The following is a 13,915-nucleotide window of genomic DNA, read 5'->3' on the forward strand; positions in this document are numbered from 1 at the left end:
GTTGATTTAATATGAACAGGCTTCTATGACGATACCTGCGATACAGATCAGATGTAACACAAACAGTTTAGAGGCTCTAAATCAGCCTGGACTTACTTTATTAAAGATGTTAAATGATGCTCTGAGTAAAGCTGTTTTCATCTTTCTCCACATACAGGTACAAGTGTCCGATACAGCTCCACCAACTCCTCCCACTCGGCCCTGTCATCAGTACAGGAGAAACATCCCCCTCTCTGTGGAGCTGGTCCCCTGACTGACTTTTCATAGTCCGGTGCCCCTACAGGACTCAGCGGTCATGGCCGGCAGTCTGACCCACCACGGCTCCCCGAACCCCGGCTACAGCGCCAACAACGCCGTCACGGTGCCGGTCATCATGCAGACGGACTCCAGGGACAAATGGAGCAAAAAAATGGATTTTCTCCTGTCTGTCATTGGCTTTGCGGTGGACCTGGGAAATGTTTGGAGATTTCCGTACATATGTTATCAAAACGGTGGCGGTAAGTGGTTCAGGGGTTTAAATCCAGGTCATTAAGCTTAAGTTTATGAGTCAGTTAAAATGAAGAAAATGGCTCGAAATTACTCAGATAAGGAGCTGATGGCAAGAACTGTCCGTGGTGCTGAAATGCACATACGTTTGTAAACAAAGTTTTCACACATCTCCTATGACTTGGTTTTTATCTTTGTTGATCCGCTGGTCTATTTTTCTTTTCATTGTTTTATTTTGTTAGTATTATTGTAAATGGTTAAGGTTAGTAAGAATCTATAATCAGAAGAAAAAGTAATAATAAAAAATCCTTCAGTAAATCAATCGAAGAAAAAAAATTAAGAAAATGACAAAAATACAATGTAAGAATTTAATTTAACATTTTTCTATGGCCTATGAAAAGCACTTTTTTCATTTTTTAAAGGTGAAAGCTACTTTTTGAGTTTATCAAGAGCCTGAATGTGTTGTTTTCAAAGATGGATTTTACAAATCACCCCTGCATATCAGCTGCAGTACCTTCATGCATCTCTGTGCAGGTGCTTTCCTGATTCCTTACATTTTGATGGCCATTTTTGGTGGTGTGCCCCTCTTTTACATGGAGCTGGCACTTGGGCAGTTCCACAGAACTGGAGCCATATCCATATGGAAACACATTTGTCCCATTTTTAAAGGTAAGGCCTAAAATTGAGCTGATTTACTGCAGATATTAATATTCTAGATATGAGAATAATAAATAAATTAAAATCAATACGTTATAATCTTGTGTTTCTTACTTGTTCAAAAGAAATCTTACTGTAAATTATCTGCAAAGCAATCTAAAAAGTTTCATATATAACATCCTTTATTGCAGGTATAGGATATGCCATATGCATCATCGCTCTGTATGTGTCCTTTTACTACAACACCATCATCGCCTGGGCCCTCTTCTACTTCTATTCCTCGTTCTCCAGCATCTTGCCCTGGACAAACTGCGACAATGTGTGGAACACCCCTGACTGCACCAACTATTTTGGCATGGACAACGTCACTTGGACAAATTCCTCCAGGTCTCCGGCAGAGGAATTTTACACGTAAGTGCATGTAAGTGTGAGTAACAGAAACCACATATATAAATAGCTTTACAGTAAGACTCTGCACAAATATTGCCGGCTTGTGGCTTTGTACCAGAGAATTTGCCTTGCCTACTGACAGCTTGATGATTAATGTGTTTTACTTCAACAGGAGAAATGTTCTTGAGATCCACAAGTCATCAGGGTTGAGAGACGTTGGGGGTGTTCGTTGGCAGTTGATGCTTTGCCTCTTTCTCATTTTCACTATAGTATACTTCAGCCTCTGGAAGGGTGTGAAGACCTCAGGGAAGGTAGCATGTGACAACAATATAATACATTACTGTGCAACTTTTTTTCTTTAATCACACATTTTGGACTTTTTACTCCCATCCTCTGTGTTTCTCAGCATAAGACAGCTCTTTTTTCCACCTTAGGTTGTGTGGGTGACTGCCACATTGCCTTATATTGTGCTGTTCATCCTGTTAATTCGAGGGGCCACTCTGCCAGGAGCTTGGAGAGGTGTGGTGTTTTACCTGAAACCCCAGTGGGATAAGCTGCTGGAGACTAGTGTGAGTTGTGCTAAATTTATTTGGAGTTTTTTATTCCCAAAAAAAAAAAAAAAAAAAAAAAATCTAATTCTTCTCAACAATTAAATTAAATGTATCAGTTAAATTATCAGATTAAACACTTTGAATGAAAAAATCTGTAAGAAAGCAAATAGATAGGGAAGTAGAGGTGAAAAAAATACTTGGAAAATATTGAAACACAAACCTAACTTAACTTTTCAGTATCATTAACATACATTAAGTTTAAAATAATAATTCTGGTCTATTTTTAGAACCAACATTTACAAGTTATCTATATCTGTATCAAACTCTTTGAAGTGATCAGATAAAATTACACATGATTTTATTTTAATCACACACAATCACACACTAAGCATAAAAGTAGTAATTTAGTACATAGATTACACAAATGTGCCTACCAACCCGTTGGGAATCTGCCTATATTTCTATTAGCTCTACAAAACATTTTCACCTTCATCCTCAGCTTGCTGTTGTTGTTTGCTAAACATGTGAGTGCTTTGGTTGGAAGAGAATATGGATGAGATGAAATGAGATGCATAAATAAGCCACAGAGCAGGATAATAAGATGCATAATTGGTTTAAATTTTCTGCCCATTAACAAAGGCCTCCCTTTCTGTCTCGCTCACTGATATCCAACGCTGTCCTCTTCTTTTTAATGCCGAATGCAAGCTCCTCTTCAGATCTCCCTCTGTACAGCTGTGTCCTAGTCCGTCATACGACTTACACAACACCTCTGACAAAATAACGAGTGATCAGAACAGATAACACCTACATTTCTATATTCTAACACTACATTACAATCTACATTATGTATACAACATGTGTAAAGCTAGAGTCCCCGATCGGGTAACAAGTCTCTCTGTCTTTTATTTTCAAGGTGTGGGTGGATGCTGCAGCTCAGATATTCTTCTCTCTGGGCCCTGGCTTTGGAGTTCTCCTGGCTCTTTCCAGCTACAACCCTTTCACAAATAACTGCTATCGGTACAGTCCCTAAAAGATCCATTTATTTTTGACATTTTAATTAAGGTAGATCAGAGTTTACATTTTGATAAGAGAGCCATGATTTGAATTAGAAGCTTAAACTTTTGCACAGCATGTGTATATGGGGGAAAAAAAATCTGAATACTTTAAGTGCAATATTTTAGTTCTCAGTGAGCTAAGAAACTAAGACTTTGTTCATTCATTTAACATACTGTTGAGAAGTGTAATGATATCCGTAGGAGGGCCGAGCGCAGCATGGTTGGTATGAAGGCTGAGCTGCAGGCAGGTGAAATTAAATGTATGGTCTCAGTATGACTGACAGTAGGTGTGCTGATGTGATTAGTGGAGCAAAGTGGTGTGTGAGGAAACAGTAGAAGTAGACACACAGATAATGAATGAAACTAGACTCTGGATGTAATAGTTTATTTTCTGTGGGAAGCCACTCCTCGGTGTTGTAATGGAGTTCAATGCAGATGTGCAAATATACATATATATATGTTTTTCCTTTCATTTTTATTCTTTTCAGCATTAGTAAACATCAATTTATCAGGCAAATTTTGGCTCATGCATTAAATGCCAAGAACTCTATGAGAAAGAATGTATGATTTCCATTGAATAGACTGAAGAAGTTCCTGCTTAATTTCAATAGAATCAAATAATCTAATCTTGTGTTGTAATAAAAATTATATTTTTTAATCTAAACTGATCCTACATGACACCTCTTTTGGTTGTGCATCTTTAATTAGTATGATTGTAGGATTTTTGTTTCTTCTAGCTAATTCCTGTTCTGAAAAGTCTCAGAAATAAAGTTGAAAAGAACAGATACATTAGAAAGAATTGAGGTTAAAACTTAGTTTAAAAATAAGACTTCTTTGAGTTCAGTTAATGGTAAATACATTTATTACTCTTAACATGCTTGAACAGTATTTCATTTCTTCCTCACTAGTGATGCCATTGTGACCAGCTTGGTGAACTGTTTGACGAGCTTCGTGTCGGGCTTCGTAATCTTCACGGTGCTGGGCTACATGGCAGAAATGAGGAAGGTAGAAGTTGAGGATGTAGCCAGAGACAAAGGTCAGCAGATGACTCCAATTAAATGAAATGAATAAAAGGAAAACACTACTTTTCCTTATAACATAATCATAAAATCAAATACTCACACTGACCCCTTCCCATTTGTTGCTGTCTTGTCCTCTAGGACCGAGTTTACTCTTCATCACATACCCAGAGGCCATTGCAAACATGATGGGCTCGACTTTTTTTGCAATCATCTTTTTCGTGATGATGATCACACTGGGACTGGACAGCACGGTACGAATGGTGAATTCTGGATCATCTGAATCCAAAAGAGTGACTTAGACAACTTAACTATCACAGAAAATTGAGGATTACAATTGTCATTCATAGCAAAACCAAATCATCTGAACAATAAAAGTAAACTTTCATTTATTATGCACAAGTTCGATCTCTTCTAATTTCTACATTAACTTGAAACATGCATGTACAGGGCTAAGAATGAACATTCACCCCTGACACAGAGGAGATAAAATCCTGTGCATGTCTCTGTGTGTTTAAGTTTGGAGGACTGGAGGCGATCATCACTGCTGTGCTGGATGAATACCCAGATCTCTTCTCTCACAGACGTGAACTTTTTGTGCTGTGCTTGGTAGTCGTCTGTTTTTTGGGTTCTCTGAGCACACTTACAAATGTAAGTTTTGTACACAACAGGCTGGTTAACCTTAAAAATATCAAACTCAATTTCCATCTTCAAATGTGTTGTATTATGAGGTTCATGCTGTGCAGGATTTATTGCTGTAAACTGGAATATTTATACGTGGCATCTGTTTGTTGACTGAGGCTGTTTTAAGTTAGTGTAAAATATTATTGGCAGGGTGGTGCCTATGTGGTGAAGCTGCTGGAAGAATTTGGAGTAGGATGCTCCATTATTGCAGTGGGGTTCCTCGAGGCCATTGCAGTTTCCTGGTTCTATGGTATAGATAACATTTTTATTGACTAGTTTTCTGTTACTTTTATATGTCATTTACACCTAAACAACCCTTACAATTACAAATACTGATGGTGTGCAGCAGGAAATACTGTAATATCTTGTGTTGTTTTTTTCAGGTATCAATAGATTTAGCAGTGATGTACAGGCAATGCTAGGAAAAGCCCCGGGATTATTCTGGAGGGTGTGCTGGGTCGCCATCAGTCCAGCATTTCTGGCGGTAAGAGAAGACAAAATGTTCTAAACCATGTCTGCAGGAATAGTGTAACAAGTGAATCTACACATCTACAATGATAAGATGTACTCACATTCACATACTGGAAATGCTTTTAAAAAGATGAAATAAGCATCAGCTCAGATCATTGAGCTTTTGGAGATTAGAGATGAGCTTGTTGTGGCCTTTGAAAGCTACAGAAGTAAAATTATTTAACCTTCCTCTGTAGATGAAACCCCTCTTTATGCAAAATATCTTCCTGAAAACATTTTCCACAGCATATCTACTGCAAAACACCTGAGCAAATGTCACTCTGTTTCTTTCTATGTAGTGTTTAATATCCTTGCATCTTGTCTGCATCCATCTTGCTTTTGGCATTTTGCATTTTTACATTGTTATGGCTTCCTATGCATTTCCTCTATGATATGTGGGACTGTGATGGTGCTATTACGCTTCCTAAATATTGTTTATGCAAGAATATAAATGTTACATTAAAATATATGGAAATACAAAGTTCTGGAGTATAATGTTTCCCATCTTCTCTCAGTATATCATAGTGAGCTCCTTGCTGAAAGCACCACCCCTCGCGCTGTTTGATTACAAGTACCCAGACTGGAGCATCACAGTGGGGTACATCATCGGCCTCTCATCCTTCATGTGGATCCCCATCTATATGGTCTACAAGCTGGTGTGGACCCCTGGTTCTCTGAAACAGGTCAGTTGGTAAAAAGAGGTCTGCAAAAATGCAGGGAATACTTCTTACATATTTTCATTTAAACTAACCATTGAGTTCTTTTCATTACCACCTTACTTTCCACAGAGGTTGGCTGTATGTCTGAGACCAGAGAGGACCATCCCAGACATCCACGCTGACAACCTCAACATGGCTTCTGTACCCTAGGGAGAGATTAACATCTCATTGTGTTTGTAAATTCCTTTTCTTTTTTTTTATCTTCAAACCAGTTTCAAGTTATATGTGATTGAAACTGTTCTGACATCGTGACTGTTCACCTGATAATGATGTCAGCTAACTTTCACTGGATTTGTCTGTGAAAAGTTAAATGCTGCTACATTTGTAAAACTGAGATAGCAATACTCATATCTAATTGCTCCATGTAAGATTCAGACCTACACCAACAAGACAGTTTATAGCTTTCTCATGTTGCCATTTTCAAGTGTGTTTCTTGTAGTTGTAGGAGTCAGTGGTGAGCTCAGTGGTCTGTCTGTATTTATCTGACAAGGACACAATGCCAAGGACAATAAGCATGTATTTTCAAACGAACATTCAACACATTTCTATGGCATGGGAACAACTCTTCTTACATTTTCTGAAATCCACTCTGCATGCAGTGGAGATGTTAGCCTTGAAACGGCGGGATTATCAAAGTTTTTCAATGTTAAACTAATCAAAGAAGCAGCTTATTGTATTTAATGGAAGAGTAAAAAGGACCAGTTGTAAAATAGTTTATCAGTTAATTACAATCTTTAGTAGATACACTGACAGAATTACTTGACAGTGGCTGGATATATCTGGATATGAATAAATAAGTAAGCAAATAAATAACTTTTTCCCTTTGGAGTTAAATGAAGCATCTAGAAAAAGCCCAAATTATATTTTTTCTAGAATTAAACAGTGAACCAACCATTGTCCAAGGAATTTATAATTTGTATGCAGATGTATGTGTTTCATTGAAGTTATTTCAAAAGGTGATTCCTGGTCTCTGTCTGGTGGCTTGATTTTAAACTCCAGTCAGATTGTTTTGCCTTAATCTGAATACAAGTTAATGGTAAAGATAATATTGGTTTTTGTGCCTCTCCATGAAAGATTTTCACTCTAACTAAAGACTGTTCAGATGTCTTTGCAGATAAACTATGTTTTAGTTACAAGTGTTAACTTATCTAAAATGCATTATTCAGAAATTGTGATGATTATTGTGTCCTCCTGTAAAGATGTGTATAAAGTGATATAAATAACATGATTCGTGTCATTCTTGGGGGTTCTACATAAACATAAACCGACAGAAAATAACTATATAGTATTTTGGTGTAAACCAAAATTGAAACTAGCTTTGTTTTAACTTGAATTGTAAATGTGTAGATTTGTTCTTGTAAATCTCCATGAGGGGATCTTCATGTCGTTGTAATGGCTGTGCAGCTCCATTAGATATTCTAATTAACAAACTAATTTGCAACATCCAGAATCCATTACCATACAAGGGAACAGAGCAGTCTACACCTTTAAATCCGCCTCCTCAAACCATCACACATGCATACACACATGATTACATGAACACTATTGCCCCAAGAATTTTTACCTATTCAACCAAAATGTATACAAGTCAGGTCTGATCACTTCCAGGATGACAGATATGAACATAAACATCGTAAAAAGTGGTTTGGAACATATGATTCCACACTGCGCTGCTGCTGCTGGTTGATGGATGTACAGATCAAAGCTCTTCTATGTCAGTGACGGCTATTGAAGTAGAGATCAGGCAAGGACAGGAAGCACTTAAAAGGGAGACTGCTAAATATGGCTGTTTCTCCTTCAGCTAATACATACAGCTTGACATACAATTCTGACCAAATATACATGGAAGGCAAATGAATATGCAAGACAAAACAAAGAGGGATTATACTTGATAGTGTTTAGTTCATCTTCACTCTGCTGTTAGAACATATAGCCTACTCTCCTTGTAAATGAGCACCCCATGATTTTGACTACGTTTGAGAATTGTTAAGACGTTGCAAATGTGATGAGACAAAATCTCTACACTTAGCAACGTGTTGCTTTTTAATAACAGACATTATCAAAGTTGAAGCAAAACAATAAAGAAAAAAAAAGAAGAAAAAAACCCTTCAAATTAGAAACTTTTAAAACTATTGATGGATTTATGAATATCATTAACAATGTGGTGAAGGAGAAATTTCTTTTAAAGTCTTATTTTGTATTTATTTACTGATTGATTTTTATTTCTCTCATAGCTATCCTGGTCAGCCTACTCTGCTTCTTTTTGTTTTTATGACAAGTTTACACAAATAAAATAAGACTTCTAGAGGTACTGACTTTGTGGCTTTGCTTTGGGTTCCATGAACTATGCATATATTGGGAAAGACCAAGAACAAAAAAAGCACATTATTAAAATTAGTACCTATAAAATGTTTGGTTTTGGGAATTTAAATTTAAACCTCTCAAACTGTATTTTTTTTTTATTGTTTTTGATAGCAGTATTAAAATATATTTTTCTTTCTCGCTAATTAATTTAGTCACTGGATGTCAAGTTTGTTTTTAAATTTCAAGCATTTTCACGAGTGGATTGAGATGTTACTTTGTTGGTCATTTATTACTCTTTACTGCTGCAGCTACAGTAGCTTGACATCCATGTAGAAGGAGAACGGCTGCCCAATGATTTCTCAACTATAGATAAAGCCTGAATGAATCAATTGACTTTTTCCTCTTTTTTTAAATAACAACAATTATGGATTTGAGTGACAAATCATTAAATCAAATGTTAAAAAGTGGATGGATTTTTAAAATAAAAAAGTGGTAGTATGGTATGGTAGTACACTTTACAGAACTAATAGAAGTTTATATGATTTTTTTAAAAGAAAAAATGGTGATCTCACATTTTCTTTTATTTTTAAATGTCTCTATTATAAAACTCTCTGTTATGCTGTCAATCATTGAGCAATGACCAGCAGAATGACTGATTGTAACAACTGTTATATGATGCAATATTACTAGTTACATTAGCAAACACCAGACATAATCTCATGAGCAGATCATGAGCTGGATCAGATGGGCTGAAATCTTTCTGGTCCCTGAAGCTCCTCTCTTCTGTCACTTGTAGTTGGACTAGCAGATCATTGAAAGCTACAAACTGTGACACTTTAAACACTTCTAACAAATAGAGTGATGCTGTATTTATGCGGAACAAGGAAATAAAGGAAAACGTATTACAACTTATTTGTTAATAAAAGGGTATGAAATTAAAGGACAGGAAGACAGCATAGCAGTGCATGTGTACTCAGTGGTTGTGATGTTTCCAGTGAGAACAGTGAACTAAAACCCCCCCGAAGCTTGATTTTAGACTAAAATAATCAGAGAATCCTCACCCACTTGACATCAATATCCAACATGGCTGTTCCTTTAAAAGTGATGATGGCATTAATAAACTATAACTTCCATAATTTTCTTTCTCATTAAATTAGTAAAACAAAAAACTGTCCAGCTTTTGCTGGTGAACATATTGTGGTGTTTGTATGTATAATTGTATAATAGCTAGCCAAGTGAGGACAACAATGAGCAAATCGTGTGAGTGACATCTTTCCCAAATCCAGCTTGTGACTTCTGGGATAAACAGAAAGCAACAGAAAGCATTAGATTACATGAAGAAGGCTGTGAATGTGCTCATCCTTTTCAAGCCCAGTGAAGTTTCAAGCTCTGTATAGAGGTTGGGCATATACTCACACTGCCACTGCATAATATACCTATTATTTACTGTATTACCATCTATGTTAACACTGATCAGTTCCACACTTACAGGTGAGTTGCAGTCTTGGATCCCCACTAACTCTGTAAAGGTGATAGAAACATCACCTGGGAGGAATCTACATTTCTTTTGCTAATTTATCCAATAAAGTTTCACAGATGTTCTATCACTGGATAAACAAAAACCTCCACTTCAAGGCAAACCATAGTCATTAGGAATCATGCTGTGGGAACTTTGACTGTACTGATACACACTGGTAACAAATCAAAGAAATATCTTGACCCTGAAAATGAGGATATGATAATTGATGTGGGGGCATTTTGCTGGGTTAATGTAAGTCCACTTGTTCCAGTAGCAGGAAATTTCTCTGCAAATCAAAACAAGTCATTCTGATCACCTTTACCCTCTCTGTTTTAGGAGTAGTTACAGTGCCCATATCCAAAGAACGTGGGTGTTAGTGAATGTTCTCATGTCCATGAACATGATCATATGTTATGGCCTTCAGGTCTACAAGAACACTATTCACCCCTCTGGTAGAGGTCCATGACTTGTAAGATCAGTATGTTATTCTGCTGACACATAGTGGCCCAGCACCTCAGTGAGACACTTTATATTTGTTTTCCTTTAATTTGTCATCCACTTGACTTATATTATCACAGTTATTTGTTGTTTTTACTACAAACTGCATCAACATCAGTCCACAGCTCATTAACCTCTGACATCATCTCTTCCTGTAGGATGTTTTCACTTGACTAATCCTGATTTTAAGACATTTGTAGCTGCCTTTTAAAATAAAGACCAGTATTTTTTATTACTGCCAAATGAAACAGCAAAGACCAAGCTAAATGAACTGAAACAGTCAACGAGACTGAACTTTAACTAACCTCAGCTGTTTGAATCCTCCAGTTACAGTTGTTTTCTTTCTTTTTGTTCTTTTGCTGATTAAACAACAAGTATTTGCAGGTGACATGTCATCATGTTTGCTGTGATGACTATCTACTGATAAATCAGCTAGAACCGATAGAAAACTTAACATTCTCTGGGTCATTCTTCTCATAAGTGGATAATAACCCTGGGTGCATTCTGATTTTAAGCTTATTAACCCTGTTAGGTGTACCTCCTTGCTTAATCGAGTCAAAGCATATTAAAATCTTCTGAATCTGTGTTAGTATTTTCATGTATCCAATTAAAACAAGACCTGTGACTTCATGAGATAGTCAAATGTTTTCTTGTAACAGTGAATTTTTCCAGGAAGCCTCCAGTTTTAATTTCAAGCCACCGTGAGTAACATTTCCTAATGTTCATTAGCCCTCTCTTGCATTTAGTGAACAGTTGTAAGAGTTTGTAATTGTGTACACTCTTCCATAGAGGGTGAAGATAAAGGTCATATACATCAGTCATGCAGAGAGATTATATAAGGATGTCACCTTGAGGAATTTGACCTTTCTGTCTTTCCTTCATTCCTTTTTGACATTTCAGAAAGAGGAAAGATGATATGATGATGAATTTTATGTTTACCAATAAAAGCAATTTTACATGGTGTGTATGTCCACAGACAAACTACATGGAAATACTTTAAACTTTTCAGCACCCAGAGCTACAGAATGGTGCTGCAATTTTAGCTTGGCCACCCAGCTGCTGACCTGAGCTGACTGATCAATAAAACAACTGGGAAGAAATTACAAAGATATCTGACAATGCTCTGGTTTAACCTTCTGATATGTTAGCATCTTAGTCTCAGTCTTACAATGAAATGACTAAGTTTGTGACTGCAGATCAGACAAAACAAGTAAGCCTGGAATTTTGGTTTTAGGAAGATGCACAGACTATAAATCTATTAATAAATTAATCAGTATAAACAGAAATAATAATAAAAAAAGATAAAAAAAAAAAAAAACAACCATCTGCTGTTTAAATATCCTCATAAAACAAGACATGTTTTGTCAGGGCTGCAACATTTAAAATACTAATTCATTTGTTTGACTAAATAATAGATTTTCTAGTATATATACATTCCATATAATTATGAATATATATATATATATATATATATATACACACACTACCACACATGTCACTTTGCCATGGGATTCAATAGGGAAGTGACCCCAAACATTTGAACGGTAGTGTGTATATATATATATATATATATATATAGTTTTATAAAACTGAAAGTTAGACTGTCAAATCAAGACAAACTATGGTTTCGCGGCACATCAACACAACGGCATTAGGACCTTGACATAGCGGAAGAAGAAACGTCTCCGTGTCTTCATCATCCTCCTCCTCCACCACCATCCTCCACCTCTGTGATGCTGCATCTCATCCCACACGCTGTAATAATGTGTTGTAGTGTGTTAGTGAACGCTCAGCACGACGACTCCAAAATAACCGAGAGGGCTTATGTGGTCCTGCAGAAGCAGAACTTGGGTGAGACCTGATGTGTGACTGGAAACGAGTGAGAGGCCTGTCAGTGCAGGCTGAGATGTTCTCATCTGATGGGCAGTCTGTCAGAGAACATTTAAATGCAGTATTTTAGTCTGTCTTTATCTTACAACTAAATGAGTTACTGTTAGAAAAATGTAGTTAATGTAGTCGGTGTGTTGGTGTGTTTTATAGGCTGTGATTTGCGCTGCTGCAGCTTGTGTTTTCCTTCTTACAGTCACACTGGGGAGTGTCCTGGCTGTCCTGCTGGTGCTGATGATTATCATGGCTGTCTGCGTCTACAAGCCGCTGTCTCGTCGCTGAAAGTGTCCCGAAACCTCAAGACAAACCTGCTGCTGTCCTTCCGGTTTAAAGACGCACGTGTTTCCCGGACAGTCACCTGCTGATTGGACCAGACTGCGGGAAGCAGTTTCTGCTGCCAGACATCCTCAACTAAAATAATGCACTCTTCAGAATTATCACTCCTACAGTTTGTGTTTACTCTGACACTGACTCAGGTCGTTTAGTTTTTTTTTTTTTCATGTTTTGATTTGAAGATGTAATTACAGAACCCTGCAGTGGGGTCCAAAAGTCTGTGCAGGTGTTTCTTTGTAGAACATGACATCAGAACTAGGAGAAATAACAAAAACAAATGTCTAGACTGATGGTTTTAAAGGGTACAGTGTATAGCACTCATATGGTAAACAACTTGAAAGTGGACAAGTTGCATTTTACCAGGTAAATCAATCATCAGAGAATCACTACATAAAGCTTTGTTCCCAGAGACATATGAAGGTAATTTCATTCCATTTACAGAATTAACTCAGTAAATAAAATTATGAAGATTGTTATGAGCTATATGACAGAGCCTAAGCATATTTCTCAGGAACAGAAATGAGGACTCTCATCCAGTATGGGCTAAAACATACCAGCATTATAAAGATCATGGCTAGATAAGGTCCTGTGTCCAATCCAAGCTATCAAACTGACAGTGTGTTGCAGCTGGATACCTGCACTGCATCAATCCCACCCTGACTAAATAGAAGAAGCACTCAGTCTTCAGGGATTTTAATGAGCCTCAATGCACCTCAAAGCTGTGAAAGGACCACTTGAAGAACAAAGAGACGCTGGACTTTCCTCTGAAGTTACCTGAGCTCATTAAGCATTAGTGGTGGCACAAGAAGCTTTTTGGATCAATAAATAAAGGATAACATGGGTTATCAGAATATGAACAAGCTTGCACTTTTGGACCCTGCTGTGTATTTATTCCTTTGTTTATTATAAAATTACTTTACTATAAAGAGTGATACAGGACTGGAAAAACTTTTTCTCCCCAGTTTGTCTGGGCTTTACGTGTAAATCTAATCTTTGTACATGTTTCTGCAACTATTAAAGAAAGTGAGAGTTGTCACGACATTTATTTACATAGAGCAATAGAATTAGTCTATTAAAACTCCTGGTGGTAACTGATTTTTAATTACCCCATAAATGTAAAAAATTACTTATTAATTTACTAATTGAATTAATAATATGACAGTAGTAACAGCATTTCACAGGGTTTCTTACATTTTTTGTGGCTGGAAATGGACTCAGTGAAAGTGGCCAATTATATCTGCTTTGTAACTTATGTAGTCATCTGCAGAAGTGAACTCAGAACAGTCAAACTTAAAAGGAGATG

The 13,915-nt window shown here is 36.9% G+C and overlaps 1 protein-coding gene across 1 annotated transcript; it reads left to right on the top strand.

Moving 5' to 3' along the window:
* The first annotated feature begins 295 nt into the window (after positions 1-295).
* On the top strand, positions 296-7,260 carry slc6a4b (solute carrier family 6 member 4b). The gene is made up of 13 exons (XM_041999634.1): positions 296-497; positions 1,021-1,155; positions 1,335-1,554; positions 1,706-1,844; positions 1,968-2,102; positions 2,998-3,101; positions 4,048-4,175; positions 4,300-4,412; positions 4,678-4,809; positions 4,993-5,092; positions 5,226-5,326; positions 5,868-6,035; positions 6,141-7,260. The coding sequence occupies exons 1-13, from the start codon at positions 296-298 to the stop codon at positions 6,219-6,221; spliced, it is 1,758 nt and encodes a 585-aa protein (XP_041855568.1). The 3' UTR covers positions 6,222-7,260.
* The last annotated feature ends 6,655 nt before the right edge of the window (positions 7,261-13,915 follow it).

Source organism: Melanotaenia boesemani, chromosome 11, assembly GCF_017639745.1.
Source record: "Melanotaenia boesemani isolate fMelBoe1 chromosome 11, fMelBoe1.pri, whole genome shotgun sequence".
NCBI lineage: Eukaryota > Metazoa > Chordata > Actinopteri > Atheriniformes > Melanotaeniidae > Melanotaenia > Melanotaenia boesemani.

Bases quoted from the DNA above. Each gene is read 5' to 3' on its own strand.
- slc6a4b (XM_041999634.1), top strand. From the start codon at position 296: ATGGCCGGCAGTCTGACCCACCACGGCTCCCCGAACCCCGGCTACAGC. The intron at 5,093-5,225 runs GTATAGATAACA...TGTTTTTTTCAG, and splicing joins TGCAGTTTCCTGGTTCTATG to GTATCAATAGATTTAGCAGT. The intron at 6,036-6,140 runs GTCAGTTGGTAA...TACTTTCCACAG, and splicing joins CCCCTGGTTCTCTGAAACAG to AGGTTGGCTGTATGTCTGAG.